We start from the raw sequence: 15,593 nt of genomic DNA on the forward strand, positions 1-15,593 counted from the left end.
AGCAGATACTTCTCACAGAAGGCAGGCTAGCAGTGTGAAGAGGAAGAATGGCAATCTTCATCTGTACTAGTGAAGACATCTTGAATAGCAACAGTTCACTAAACATCAGTGAGCACAGGGTTTCAGTACTGCAAGGATAAATTGAAAACTACGGCAGAGCTTGACGTTCAGTATTTGTTAAAACACTTTCTTGCTTTCAGGCATTTTTTATGAAGTCAGGCTTGGGCCTGTTTTCACAGAAGACGTGGAGATAATGCATTGGCGTGGCTCCCCAGGAGACCCAGGAGTCAGGCACCGGGCTTCGCATTCTTGTGGTTATCTGCTGATGGCTTCCCAGGGCCAGCAGTAAGCCCCGAGGAAAGCATATAGACCAGGAAGCGGGAAGCTATTTTCTCTCTGCTTCAGGGGAGAGGGTGAGTGCTTTGCAGAGGAATTTAAGACCTATTCTGAAAACTTCTACTAATACGTGAGTTAGGACCCTGAGACAGTTTTCAAACAGGGCCACAAGTTTCTGTTTGTAAAAGGAGCTGACCTAATCTTGCTTTAGCAGCTGAAAGTCCAACAGCCGAGCAAACCTGAGGTCCATTTCTGCACCCTTTAGGATCTAAAGTGGCATCCGAGAAGAAACACATTCAGACACTGTCATTTTTCAATGTCATTTATTTAAACCAAAATCAATTTATATTTTCAATGGGGGGTGGATTTCTAAGATATAAAAATAAAAATATATTCATATTCAGAACAAACAATTTTGTTCAATTTCTATAAAAAAATGGAACTATATTTTTTGGGGGAGTGAACCCTGTAACATGGGAAATTGCTTCACTGAAATTCAAATTTCCACATGCAAAAACTAACTCATTTTGTTTGGGGATTGGCTGAAATGGTTAAGGAGCCCAATAAAATAAAATAATTAATTTGTTAGGCCCTGGATGGGTAGCTGGGTTGGTTAGAGTGTCATCCTGATATGCCAAGGTTGTGGGTTTGATCCTGGTCAGGGCACATACAAGAACCAACCAATGAATGCATAAACAAGTGGAACAACAAATCTCTCTTTCTCTCTCTCAAATCAGTAAATAAAAATTTAAAAAATAATTTGTTAAAAGGCAAAAACTGAAATCACAGTTGAGACTTTGGGAATAGTCAGTGCATGAACAAAGTAATAAGATCTTCGCTGCCTCACGAAGATCCAGCCACTTCAAACTCTTCTGAAGCTGTCTCAAAAGTACGTTGTATTATTTTAGTGACTGGCATGGTTTTGCTTATGCATAAAAAATCAGGAAAAGTGGCTTATCTGCTTAACAATTTCCAAGTTTGTTGCATCTAAGGTGGATGGGTTTGCCCAAGAACTCGGTGGGGAGGAAGCACTGTGGATATTGGTTTCTTCAGAGCTGCAGCATTTTCAGATAATTGCAAGTTCACTTCATAAAATATTGTAATTTACTTTCTTTTTTGATGAATCTGTATTTTTGTGGATATGGAGTCAGGTTTGTGGATAAAGCCCAGACAAAATCAACAGTGACAAATAATTACCAAGTTTAAATGTTGGAAGCATGATAGAGACCCCTCTGAAGGCTGAATGAAGGCTTGAACTTGGGACTCAAATCTATTCCTTAATAATTATGTCCCACTGGGCAAATCACTAAACATCAGTGAGCACAGTGTGTTAGTACTAGCAAGGATAAACTGAAAACCACAAAGCATTATTCTGACTTTTCATACCCTGGAGGACTGTGTAGAAAACAAAATTGATGAAATGTTTGTAAAGAAATTCAAGTGGATAAGATATATACAGAGCTGCACAAGTTTGAGAGGCTAATCACTTCTTTCATAAAATATACAACTTTTGACTTGACACGTTTACCTGTGTGTGATCATCATGGTAAAGTGACTTTTCGTTTTCAGTATTTCAGTCCCTTATGTGGGATACAAGGCCTACCCTACCCCCAGGCTCAACAGGGACCAGCACTGTGTGCTGTTACAATGAAAGTTAGAAGGAGATGCCTCTTTTTATTTTTTAATATATTTTATTGATTTTTTACAGAGAGGAAGGGAGAGGATAGAGAGTTAGAAACATCGATCAGCTGCCTCTTGCACACCTCCTACTGGGGATGTGCCCGCAACCAAGGTACATGCCCTTGACTGGAATCGAACCTGGGACCCTTCAGTCCGCAGGCCGACGCTCTATCCACTGAGCCAAACCGGTCAGGGCAGGAGATGCCTCTTTATTGCTGAATTATTCCCCCCAAAGGCAATTACTTATATCTTGGAAAAAGCAGGACTCTGTAGTGAAAACATGCAGACCTGAAAGCAGTGCATTAATTATTTTATTAATTTCATCTTTTTACATTATGGGAAACATTCATCTATTTACAATTTTTTTGTTCACACACAATCTAAGTAGATAAGCCTATGAAATTCCAATTCATAAATCCATAAAAATGTTCCCCATCCCTCCATCAGAAGGCTTTCAAATGGATCTTTTTTTTTTTCCAAACCAAAATAATTTTTAAAAATTACATTTGGGAATTCAGATATGCTAGTGATTTACATTCCAGTTATTTAAAATATGCATCTAGACATGTTTTAAAAAAGAAATGGTAAATTCACAAGGATAAGGCTTAAATTAAAGTGGTAATGCACAGTAAAACATTAAGGAAACATCTATAAATAACAGAAATATATTATAAATAAATTAGTTCTATTTACCATTTCAAATATTAAAAATCTTTAATCCATTTCTTCATCTCTCTTTACAAAAAGGTTATGTGAATTGTATGGAAACAACTGCAAAAAATATAATAAATACTTAATTTCTTTGAACTTTTTTTGATGTGGGAGACAAACTTCTTTTTTAATTCCCCCCTCCCCAAGAAAATGCCCAAACATCTTTATACCAAGTTAAACAAAATAAGTAATTTTTCAGGGTACATACATTTTCCATTATGAACTAAGAAACATTTCTACAAATACATCAAAAAGAACAATGTGACAAAGGTTATGCTCATGGATGTCAGTTAAAGGGGGCAAGTGGTTAACAAGCCGCTTTCTGTGGGGTCATGTTTTAACATCAATAATTAGCTCTTTATAAAGTGTTTGTACAATTTGTGTTTTGAAGGAAGGCAAAGGTCATGATGCCTGTAGGCATTTAGCTAAAAGATTTAAAATTCTTACCAAAAATAGCTTATGAATATACAAATACCGCTCACAGGGACAAGATAAATAGGACTTCTCTTGTCTCTCTTTAAAATATCCTGGGCTAAACCAGTTTCCAAAGAAAATATTGTAGGGTGGTCTTGAATCGTATGAGAAATCTATTTCTCACTCCAAATCTTCTCTCTACCTCAGGGCACAGGGCTGTTGTTGGGAACATGGGTTTTCCAATGGATTCCACTTCCTTCATGTTAATCTGTGAGTTCCAAGTCATTTGCAGGACTGAATGAGACCAGAGGCTACCCAAGGTGGCAGTTGGCCTTACTTGATGCAAATTTTGTGTGACCTTCCACTGCTGCTAGAAAGTAAATGAAAGATGTATTCTTTTTAGAACCAGCAACACCTGCAAGCTCAAAATCTCTGTATGCTCCAATTTTACAAAGCGCTCAAGGTGCTTTGTCCACCCTACTTAAAAGTGTGTTTTGAAATAAGTTAGTAGCCCTTTTCTTGTAAACCACAGCAGTAAACATTTGTGCCCTGTTTATAAAGATAGCTCAAAGCATCGATGGCTCTGAGAGGTAGCGAATTCTCTAGTGGTTTTTGAATGTGTCCATGAAAATAGTTGTTGCCAGAACCCATCACCTCTCTTAATTTCAGAAATAAAATTAAATTAGCACCTGGCGATGCGAGTGTGTTTTTTTTTGAAAAAGCTTCTCTGGTGTGAGCGTATTTGATGTATGTTTTTAGAAGTCCTTCATTTTCCAATGGTAATTTCTAATACTTTAGGGTGGGAGCTGGACGTAAAACGCCAGTGATACTTTAAGATCACCATGTTCTAAATGTGTTAACTGCTATGAATAAGGGCATTTAAGGAGAACTTCGGCCAAGTGCATACTGCTCATCCAGCCTGACTAAAAATGTAAATCAACATTCTCTGCCAAAAGCCTGGGTATCTTTCAGTGTTTGTGCGTCGTGACTTCTCCCCTCTCCTTGTGGTGGTTGAACCTTGCTCGTCAAAATTTTCTCACTGCCAGGGACTTCAAGAGGGGTGGCAGCTCTTTGGAATGAGGCATGTCTATTGGGGTAGACAATTTATTTTATTGGGTTGACGTAGGACACAATCCTTATGCTAGGGGATGGTAGGACCCTATGTCATAGTGAGAGAAGGCTAAAGGGAGAGATATGTCAGCAATATGAACTAACAGGTGAAAAGAGATGGCTGTATAGCATTCAAGGGGATGATGGGAAAATCCGAACTCTTCTCTGAAAACCACCTGGCTGCCATTTACAGCGCCTCAGAAGCAGATGTGTACTTACATAGGTGTGGTTAAGTAGGCTCCCCAGGACGGACACTAACAAATTAATAGAACCAACAGTTTCCCCTTTCAGGCCCTACTGCACAACAATACAATATACATAACACAATAACAGTTGATAAAACATTTCAGGTCTAAAAATTTTTTTTAAAATAATAGGACAAAAAAAAATCACTTATGTAGTATCTTAAACTCTCAGTGCTTCCTTTGCCTTGCCTTTCTCCATTTTATTGCCTTTCAGAATAGATTAATTTCCCTGAAAGATCGAATTTACAATCTTCTGCTGATTGAAACACTTGAAGCAGTGACTGATGAAGGATCAGTGAGGCAGTTTGTGCAGCTGTGAGTGGTGGTGCGGGTAACTCCCAGCACCCGCAGATGTTGCTCCTCCCTTTCCCACTACACATCCGGGTCGCCCACCCCCAGCCCGACTCGGTCCCCTCTTGGTTTGTCACTCATGGATTCCGGTGAGATGGCGTGATTTCGGAGGTTGGAAACAAAGTGCTCCATCTGCTTTGTAAAAGAATAACCATTGGGGGAATAAAGGGAATCGGAGCCCTAGTTTCTTTCACGTGGAAGACGGTTAAGTCCCAAAGGATCACCCTGTGATACTGGATTTCTGAAATACCCTACGGTTTTATATTGCTGAGCTCTAGGGACAAGCTAGCGTGAGAGAACTGAGGATGGTGGGTGACTTACAGGGGCGCTCTCTACACGGGTGGGCTCGGCTGAGCCTGGAAAAGAAAGTCTATCCGGATGAGGCAGGGTGGCGCCTCGGTCCAGGTGGCGAAGCTCAGTGAGTAACACGGGCCAACCGGTCCGGGCAGGGGGCGACTGGGAGAGGCTCCTGCAAGGTGGACAACTACACGGCGACAGTGGAAGTCCCTGGGCCCAGAGACAGACGGGCTCGGGGGGCGGAGGGGGCCGGGGGGGCGGGCGGACAGGTCCTTGCGGGGGGGACGCCGCGGGGGCGCGCCCGGGCGCCTCAGAGCCGGGTCTGCGCCTCGGGGATGTAGATCTCGATGCTCTCGGCGCTCTCGGTGGCCGAGTTCTGGCGGACGGACGCGGCGCGCCTGGCGGCCATCAGGCGCTTGCGGGCCTCCTGGCGCTGCGAGCTCTCCAGCGAGCGCTCCCGGATCAGCGGCGCGGGGCCCTTCGCCGGCTTCTTTGGCACTGGAGGAGGGGCCCTTCTCTCCTGATCAAAGCAGAAGGTTCAGGACATTACACAGCTTCTCAGGACAAGCTTGGGGGAAACTGGGATAGGTCAGTAGTTAGAACACACTTTTTTTTAAAAAAAAAAACACCTAAGGGTGGTTAGTACTGATCTGCACACTGCATATCAATTTTTCTTCATTTTTTTTTTTCTGGTTTGGGGATTCAAAAGATGCAGGGGAAAAAAAAATACCGGTAAGCTTAAGGCCAAGGGTGAGGCTGGACTGCAGACCTAGGTCTCTCCAAAGAAAGGCTGTGGGTACTTAAAGGGCCCCCTGCTGAAAGGCTGCGCTCCCCGCACGTTTAGTGTGGTTCTCTCTGGAGGCTCCAGACTCCTCCGGCGGCCAGAGATGGGCAAGGGCTGCAGCGGCTGCAGCAGCTTAGAATTCTGCACCTCCTCTAAGGAGGCGAGGCAGCTCGCGTGAGCTGGGTTCAGCGTTTAAAAGCATCACCGCCCTCTCCCCAGCCCCACCCAAGCCTAAATCGCCAAATGAGGAAGAAGAGGTGAGACTGTGTTCCTTTAGCTTTGTAGATGCCTCGGGGAGCTAGTTACACTCGTTTGCACACCACACACCAACACACAGCAATAGACATTCCAGGGTCACCCTGGAGGGAAGACATGGGTAATTCCTACACGCTCAAAACGGCTCCTAAAACATCCTGCTGGGATGTCACTCCGGTGCCCAGGAGGCTATTCCAATCATAGGGACAGACATGGTGAGAACTGAACACGGGACTGAAAGAGTTCATCGGCCTTAGCAACAGCAAACTATAAAACAGATATTAAATGCCATTGCAAAGACAAAAGCCATTCATGACTTCAGTAGAAAAAAAAAATGCCAGTGGGAAAGAAGGAAATCTAGACCAGAAAGGATTCTTACAAAAAGGATGATAAACTGAGGCTGCGAAATGGTCCATGTGAATGTTTTCATTTTAAAGAAAATACCCTCGGTCCTCGGCAATACATGTGAAGTGTGTCATACATGTGAAAAGTATCTTAAAGTGTAGATGCTATGATTCTCCAAAGGGCATTCCTTGTGCCTGAACACTCATGCTGGTCACAGCGGTCCCTCCTCGATGGCATGGGTGGAGTGCCTAGTTAAACTGATTACACGGGAGCTGCAAGGGAGAGTCTGGGTGGCCCAGAGGACAGGACAGGAAGCACAGAATGCAAACAGTATTCTGTCAACTCTGATTGTGCTCATTCATTTTCCCCCCTAACGTGCGCGGGATGATGAGAAGCTCTGAGCATGGACAAAGTGTGTAACGATTTAGAAGTCAAGTTAACTAATGATTTACTGTGCGAATGTCAATAATTACATGTATTATTTCTTAGCATCACTCATTTTGGACATTTAAAAATCTTCATTGTTGATTAACTTCGTGTATATTTTTAAAAGTATGAATACTGATCATTTTCAGTCACATTTTCCTATTTGTGTACATTATATATCTTAACAATAATTTTTTAAAAATCAACAAGTGGGAAATTAGATGGATGTGTGTGTACATCTATAGTGGTTTTTTTTTTTTTAAATAAGACTAATTCAAAAGCTTATCTAGCAGACAATTTTAAACAAAGATTTAAAAAAAACAATCTAGGTGATGTGCAAATGTTTGGCTTCCCAAGTGAGAGGCCACACATACACCAATGGTACTTTGATGCTTAACACCAAAACCCTCCGGTTGACGGGTGAGAGAATTGGAAATTAGGGACAAGGATGATAGTGTTGCTTTCCTGTCTCTTGGGACTGGATTTCTCCTGGGAGCCCTCTGACCCTAAGAATCCTGATACTATGGGCAGCAACAGAACGGACTGGATTGCCATGAGCTCTCTGATAGGTGAGGAGATCTGAAAAGGGCAGGGTCACCAGTGCTTCGGGGGGGATAACCGTGAGTCATTTTTGTAGTTGAATCTCTTGGAACTATTTGACCTCAGGCCATAGGAAAGCAGGGCATTAAAAAAGTGGTGCCTGACAGCCCAGCCTCGGGAGGACATTGTACGCCTGTGTGAGCCTGGTGGAACACCATAATCCAATGTGAAAATTGCAATTTATTAAAGTAAAAAATTTGAACCTTCATTTCTAAATGGTTGCATGAGGAACCCAATGAGCAGTAGTCCCCAAGGCAAATAAACCAAAAGCAAACTCTTTTATAAAGAAAAAAAAAAACCCAACATTTTTGATTACTGTGAAACTTGATGGTGTGTATATTTTTAGACTTGAACAACAGTGGTTTCTTTATTCCTATATTTATGAAATGATTATCAAAGTCAGTTAGCTATCAGGGCTTATTTTCCTCAGAAACACATCCTAGGGCTGTAAGGAAGTTGAACTCTTGCTCTATGTAATCATGCACTGAAGTTGTCATTTATTTTAGTTTAAAAAGCAAAATGGAGGCAGTTCCTTCCAGTGACTAAAATGGTTTAACTTAAAGTTTAATTAACAAAAAAAAAAAAAGCCACATTCCCATTTTCCAATTCACAAAGACAGGTTTTTCTTTAAAAATATGCCTGAAACATATTACAGATAATATCCCAAATGATTACTATGTAAACATTGTCATTACAATGAAATTAATATGATGTCAGCTCCATTTCACATTGTAAACAGCAAGACTGAATGCAGAAGCCTATTTAGACTGTCCAGTGTTTGTGCAGGTTTTTAAATGAACCATACAAAATCTACATTGTTCTACCTTCTTGTCAAGAGGATCCATCTGTTTCCAATTATTGGCCTTTAACTGATGGAGTTCATCAAATTTCATACTAATATTTTCTATGGACAACTGCAGCATGTCCCAGAACCCCGCCAAATCCTGGGAGGTGGGCCTTGGATGAGCATTAGGGTTCTGTACAGAGAAAGAAGAATATTCATGCTTTAGAGGCAATCCATGACAACAAGCACAGGGCCAAGGTCACATTTTCAAATACTTCAAACAACAGAAGGAGGGTGAGTTCCTTTTGGTTTTCAGATTAAAGTGGTAATTTTATAGTAATTTATAAATGGTTATTTTAAAAATTATATTTTCAGCTCTACTGAGGTGTAATTGACAAATAATAATGACATTTAAAATGTACAATATGATAATTTGATATACATTGTGAAAGAATTCCCTCCATCAAGTTAAGTAACATATCCATTACCTTTTTAAAAAATGTTTGGTGAGAACATTAAGTTCTACTCTCTCAGTGAATTTCGGTTATACAGTACAGTGTTACCAACTATAATCAACACGTTATACATTAGATCCTCAGACATATTCATCTCCTAACTGACAGTTTGTGCCCTTTTACCAGCTTCTCCCTATTTCTTCCACCCCTCAGCCCTCAGCAACCTCTTTTCTATTCTGTTTCTATGAGTTTGACTTTTTTGTTTTAAAGGCCATTACAAATGGTAATTTTATACACACATCCATTTGACTCTCAAATGCCAAGGTTGTAAAACTCTTCTTTTGTAATGCAACATCAATCAGTACAGTATGGGGGGAGAGTAATCATTTGAAAACCCAGAATGTATAATCTACAATAAGATGCATATAAAATACCATATTTAAATGAAAATACCATCTTTGAAAAAAGTACAGGATATTAGAGTTGAAATTTGACTACCTGCTACCCAACTTATTCAGAGAACAGATACGTAATCTAAAATATGATTTGTTTTAATACTAATGTTGAGTGAAATACTAGGGAAGACAGATGAGGAGTAACAAAATATATGTTTAACAATTAAGATGCTATTAATATAGGAAGTCATTTATCATATAAGTACTTTGGCAAAATCATTTGGAAATGCATTTGTTTTAAACTGACCAGCTTCTCCCTATTTCATAATATAGCAAATGTGAGAACACATATCTACACATACACAAAGAGTCTATAGTGATCCATTTGCTAGATAATATTGAACAGTCTTTGGCATTTAAGGATTGGCTTTCTTTGCCTCCATGCACATGTCCTTCCAAATATTAGAAAGTATGAACCACAAATTATTATGATCTAAGACAGAAAAAAACATAACTAAGAGATTGAAGGTGCCATGCTCATTGTTAATCACTACCTGCCATAGTAGCTAAAGCATTAGATTGGTGGGAGCTGCCATATGTCAGATGTTTATAGCTGGGGTCAGTTTTAGTTACCTCTAAGTATTCAGGCAACTAGATAGACTGTGAGACCTTATACTGTATAATAACTTGAGGCCAGTTTATTCTTTTAAAACCAACCATCATAAAAAATGATATCAGAATTTCAGAAAGTGTAGGTCAGTGACCATCAAAATTAATGGGTTGGAAAGAACTTTTTAGCCCTTTGAATGGACTAGCATTATTTATCTAGACTCAAAATAAATACAAGTAAAGATGTTTTTATAAACTTATAGTTCTAAAACTACCTATAGTTCTGAAATTCATTGGAAGAAGTAAATTCTAAAGTTTGTAAGTATTTGGTTCAGTATTAAATCTGTGCTACTGACACCTGAATTAATGAAAGAGTTTATAACATTTTGATTTAGTAAACTAAAAAAAAAATGTTTCTAAATATCTAGGTTCAGAAAGACAGATAATAGTTTGGACAAAGTACCTCTCAAATGGAGTTTATGGTCTCACAATATATTTCCTTATCTTATTGATGACCAAAAACTAAATTGCTCATATTCTGGAGTTCACTAAAGTCTTTTAGGTCATAAGCTCCATTGGCTAAATTGTTTCAGTGCACCAATGCATGACATGATAGCTAAATAGGTAGAGTTATTTTTGACTCTATATAATGGGTAACTTGTTCCCTCCTCACCAGGAACCTCTTTGCCCCCATATCATGAAAGAGATAAAAGAGGAAGCAGAGAGAAAGAGCTTAGGCACCCAGCCAGTCTCTGAATCAGTGGGTCATGTGACATCCCAGGCACAAGAAGAAGTTGTAGTACTAGCCTTAGTCTGAACCAGGCCACTTAGGGCTCAGAAATGGTGAAGAGTGTAAAAAGACAAGGGGGATTGGGTTCCTTGGTTTAGTTTTACTGGAAAAAGCAACTCTCATCCATTCATTCTATGCCTGAGAGTCTCTAGATAATGTGTGGGTATTCAAGTGTTCCCTTCCTCAGAGTAAGAACTCAAGAAAGGAGAACTGGGTCTGGTTGTGACTAATCTTAGTGTCATCCTCATGCAGCTTTGTAGACCTAAACAATGCCACTACCAGGTCACCATGCTTCCTGCTGCAAAGGAGGGAGAGCTGACTGGTCAGCCTCAGGTCCCTCCACAAGGGTAAGGAATGCAGCTCAAATTCTGGGGGATAAGTAGGGTGGTGGGTGGGTTTACAGGGATTGAGGTCAAAGAGACTGAGATATGAATCTTGGTGCGGCCTCTTACAGGTGGCCTTGGTCAAGTTACTTAGCCTTTCCAGGACCATTTTCCTCAACCATAAAACCATCATAGAAATAATGTCACAAGCTGCTCCATAAGGTCTGACACTGTGGGGCTCTTGACCTTCCCTCCTGGGACATGGTTTGACCAGCCATCAATGACGCTTGGCCCGCAGTGTAGTGCTGCTTCCATCTACCTCTAACATGCTTCTCATATTTTGCCACCTAAGTTCCTCTAGTGGCCAAGGAATGTGAGCCCATCAGGAACTAGGAAACATCAAAAGATGGCTTTAACAAGGTTAACCCTTCCTGGACATCTGCAAAATTTTCAAAACATTTTGTCTGCAATTTGATCTTCAAAATCTGCATAATGTTTGTATTCTACTACATGATATACTTGCCCGTAATAGAATTCTTTAAAAAGGCATGCTCTGTGCCCTGCACTGTGTGCACATCGGGCTCCAGGTATACCTAGCAACCATTTTGAGAAGTATAGCTTTATGTGAGCTTCCTTACATTTAAAGAACAAAGAATCATGTTAACTCAGATCTGTGACACATTACCAAGTTCTCGAATTAGCGGGAATTCTGTACCTGGCATGAAGTGAAGCTCAATAAAATATTTGTGGTAGTCACTTATCAATACATTTACTAATATATATTATCTTATAATCCGGAATAGAATTTCTGGGAAGGTGAAAGAAGGATCAGGTAATTTTTGCTGAGGGAAGGGAAAACAAATTATAGGTGGGAGGATGGTGAGTAGGAGGGAAGAGATAGCTCCAAAGGAAGATCTCAAAAGGAAAAGCCTGGTGCAGAGGGATGGAGAGTACTAATTTTTGCATGCTTCCTATTTTTTCTTGGCCGAGTCCTGTCTAGATAAATCCCTTTCCATCTGTATTTGTCCTTGTTAACAAGAAGATGTGGTTAAAACTCTGAAATCATAGTTTGGGTCAATTAGATTGCATATAAGAATGTTTTTGCTTTCAACAAGATAAACAAGTTGCTTTTCATTATCTTTGTTTTAGATCCAGCCTGACCAACAACTGGCCAATAAAAGCTATTCTGTGGAATGACACTGTAGAGCTAGTGGTAGTTTTTTAAAAAAAGGCATATGTGAGTGAGGAAGCCCTTGCCCCTGTATTAAAATGTTGCTGGCAGTGCTGCTTTTGTGTCTGTTTTGCTTTATTTTGTTCTGGTATGTCTAAGAAGGATTCATGTGTCTCAGGGGGATCAAATCTACACTTTGTGATGCCCTTCATCTCTGGCCCTTGAATTAAAACCGGGAACTCTGATAAGGATATACGAACTGATGGCTATTTCAGAAAGAAACTCATTATCCAAAATGATTTTCTGTAATATTATTTTTGAAATACCAGGGGGTCCCTATTTTGGTAAGAATAATGAAATCAGAGATGCCATGTGAAAGTTAGGAACACGGGCATTTTTCAGTTACCATAAAGCAGGAAATGGAGTTTTAACTTAGTTGGATTTTTACTTCTAAGATTTTTTTAAGTATGAAAGTATTTTTAAGTCTAAGAAGAGCAGATAATAAGATTCATCAGAAAACTCTTTATTCTGAGAGAGTCCAAGGGCCTTGACTGGGTTCAAAATCAGGCCCATCTTGATGACACACTTCTCATGGTACTAGCAGGAAAGGGCAGTGATGGGGAATGTTACCTACCAGGTTCTCTTCACACAGTTCTCTGAACTGGTAGAATTTCTGGGCCATGAGAAGCTGGGCACTGCCCACTGCCGTTCGGATTTTCCCTAGAACTGAAAAGAGCAAACATACAAGGAGTTTACACATGGTGTCTCATGGTTGAGATTTAGTCTGGTAAAGCAAAGAGGAAGTTATGCTGCAATAATTCGGGAAAACAGCACACACACACACAGTGCACGCACACACGTGCACACAGCCCAATTATGGTCGTTACTCTGCTGGTCTATGTAACAGAGGCTCCTAGGTTAAAGCATAAAATCAACTGAGGGAAAAACACGTGCTCGTCACGCATATTTCTCAGGGATCACAGAGTTTTCCACCATAGCACTGGACGTTACCAAGAGAAGAGGCAAACGGTTTTGTTTTGCTTTTTCCTTTTACTGCAAGGATGAATTGCAAGTGTTCACTGTATAGTTATGGATTTATTTGTGTCAGCAATCCGGGTCCGCCAGTTTGTTTGTTTTTTTAAACCCAAATCCAAACACAAGAAAAGCCATCCTGTCTTGGCCGGGGATCTCTTGGCACTCACCATGTTCCAGCCATAGCTTTCATTATTTTTCCGGAGCTCAGCCTCTGGTGCTGTCAGGAAAGAGCCGCTGGCCAGTTGAAAGACTTTCTAAGGAGTGAACATTTTCAGACTGTTGCCTGGGGAACGCCAGCACCGTCCCAGCTTTTCCACTCCACAGCCCAATGTTATTGTTGACGTGGGTTTAATTCCCTATGCACTGCGCTGAAAACCTGCCCCTCTGCAAGCTACTTCTTGCCTTCTGTGCAGTCTAAGGCGAGAACCTTTCAACCCACGGGCGTGCTGAGACGGGGCGGGGCGCTCCGCGCAGAGCTGTCCTCCGGTCTGCATTGTCCCAAGGCTCTCCCTCCAGCCTGTGGGGACCAGGGCACAGCTGCACTGCTGGAGCCCTGCCACCAGGCAGCTCTCAACACGCCCTCCCTGCCGGGAAGGAAGGGGAGAAGGCACCCTGCTTGCTCATAGGAAACCAGAGGGGAGACTTCTCAAAGTGCACTTGGCCTGCTTTGAAATCCTCACGGGGAGGCAGATGACAGGCCTGAAGCAATGGCTTTGCTGTGGTTTTGTTATGAATGTACAGAGCCTGAGACTCAGAGCGGAATCAGGTCTTCCTTTCTCGATCTCATTCCTCACAAAGTCTGAGGAGAAGGAAACAGAGGAAAAAGAAACTTCATTTTGGCCCAGGGTTTTCTAGAAATCTGCTTTGTTTAAAACTGCCAGGCTAGCTCATGGTTTGTAATGCACGTTATTCATGGGCACTCCTCTAATGGTTCAGCATTCCCACACACGTAACTCAGGGCGATGATGAACTCTCCAGTATGTCACCAGTCACGCCAAACAGCTGAAGTGCAGGAATTCGCCTACTCAGTGATAGCGAGGGGCCGCCCTGGACAGCTGACTGGCAGCTATTGCTCAGGGCGAAGTGTTTACTTCTTTCCAATTTGCTTACACGCTTTTGAGATGGCTATTCCATTCCTCTCTAATGGATGGCTCAGTGGTTGGAGGCCTCCTCTCCCTTTCTCAACACTCCAAAAGCAGAGGAACGGCACATGCAGACACAGGGCACCACGGTAGTTAAGAATTCAGGCCCGGAGTAGGCCAAGGCTTCTGGCTCCAACACTTAGAGCAGCCATGGTCCTGGACAGTCACTTGATCTGTTTTCTCACGTGTAAAATGGAGCAATTGGTACCTATTTGTAGGGTTGTTGTTAAAGTTAAAAGTGGTAATGTATGCGAATTGTTTAGGTCAGTGTCTGATCTATAGCAAGCACTCAATAAATGCATATTATCCCCTAGGGCCAGGACATTACACTTCCTCTAACTGTGAGCCCCACACAGAGTAGAGGAAACAAACCAAAGTCTGGATGATCCATGGTTGCCTGGGATGGGTGTGTGCTTTGATGACCTGTCCTAGAGCTGAGACAGGTCTGAGAAGGCACTTCCTAAGTGAACACATGGCTTTCGGCCAACTCCGAGGTTCCTGAATTATCTTGCTGAAGGGGAGGATTTTGACACCAACAATTTTCAGAATGAATCATGGGAGATTAGATCTAATACCTAAGTCTCCAATTGGCTGACTGGGATCGCTTAGCTCCTGGGAATTGGCATAGAAACTCAAACAGTTCTGATATTTCTCAAACTTTGCGCTAAGATTCTCAGTTACAGCCGAATACCTGCGCTATGTCATAGCCTGCCATAATAAGAGTAGCTAAGACGGTGATTCTCCAGTGAGGAGAAAGAAGTGCTCCAAGCAGTCATCCAGGCAACACCCAACCATGGTAGGTAAGACTAACTCAGATTTCTTCTCAAGGAAAACAAGGGACATCTTTCTTCATTCAGCATGGTCTGGTGAGAGCCCTAGATTTGGAGCAAAAATGTCTGGGGTGGAGTGTGGCCTCCTGGGTTTTTGCCATCATGCTCCTTGAGTGGAAATTTCTTACTGGCTCCAGGATTATTTGCATTTCCTGGGTCCAAGTGATGGTCTTTCCTGGGCTCTGGGTAGGGAGATGACGATTTGGGTCAGGAGGGAAACCCTGAACCAGGAGGGCGTGGGACAAACAGACGATAGCTCATACTTCTCTGACCTCCATGCTTGCTTTTTCAGAGAATTAAAAATTCATTTTCATTTTTAGGGAAGAAGTTCTAATGAAGTTTGTTCTGTTTTGTTTGTCCACTAGACACAAACTTGGTGTGTGAGATAACTCTTTTCTCCTGGAAGTAAATTTCATGTTTGTTACATATGCCTTAAGGAAGCACAAAACTAATAAACAGTATGTGGTAAACATCTGTGGAAATAAGCACTAGGAAAAATAAAGCG

General features: G+C 41.5%; 1 protein-coding gene across 14 annotated transcripts in view; it reads right to left on the bottom strand.

Annotated features, from left to right (window-relative positions):
• Positions 1-5,454: 5,454 nt before the first annotated feature.
• DLGAP1 (DLG associated protein 1) overlaps positions 5,455-15,593 on the bottom strand; it is a 240,626-nt gene continuing 230,487 nt past the window's right edge. For 11 of the 14 annotated variants that reach the window (XM_008159956.3, XM_008159949.3, XM_054724209.1 and 8 more), the window contains 3 exons: positions 12,716-12,807; positions 8,379-8,531; positions 5,455-5,664 (listed from right to left, as the gene is read on the bottom strand). In XM_008159956.3, the coding sequence (XP_008158178.2) occupies positions 5,455-5,664; positions 8,379-8,531; positions 12,716-12,807 (455 nt within the window). Of the gene's footprint in view, positions 5,665-8,008; positions 8,532-12,715; positions 12,808-15,593 lie in introns of those variants that run through there. The other 3 variants (XM_054724207.1, XM_054724210.1, XM_054724208.1) reach the window with 1 other exon arrangement.

This window comes from Eptesicus fuscus, chromosome 12, assembly GCF_027574615.1.
Source record: "Eptesicus fuscus isolate TK198812 chromosome 12, DD_ASM_mEF_20220401, whole genome shotgun sequence".
NCBI classification, from domain to species: Eukaryota; Metazoa; Chordata; class Mammalia; order Chiroptera; family Vespertilionidae; genus Eptesicus; species Eptesicus fuscus.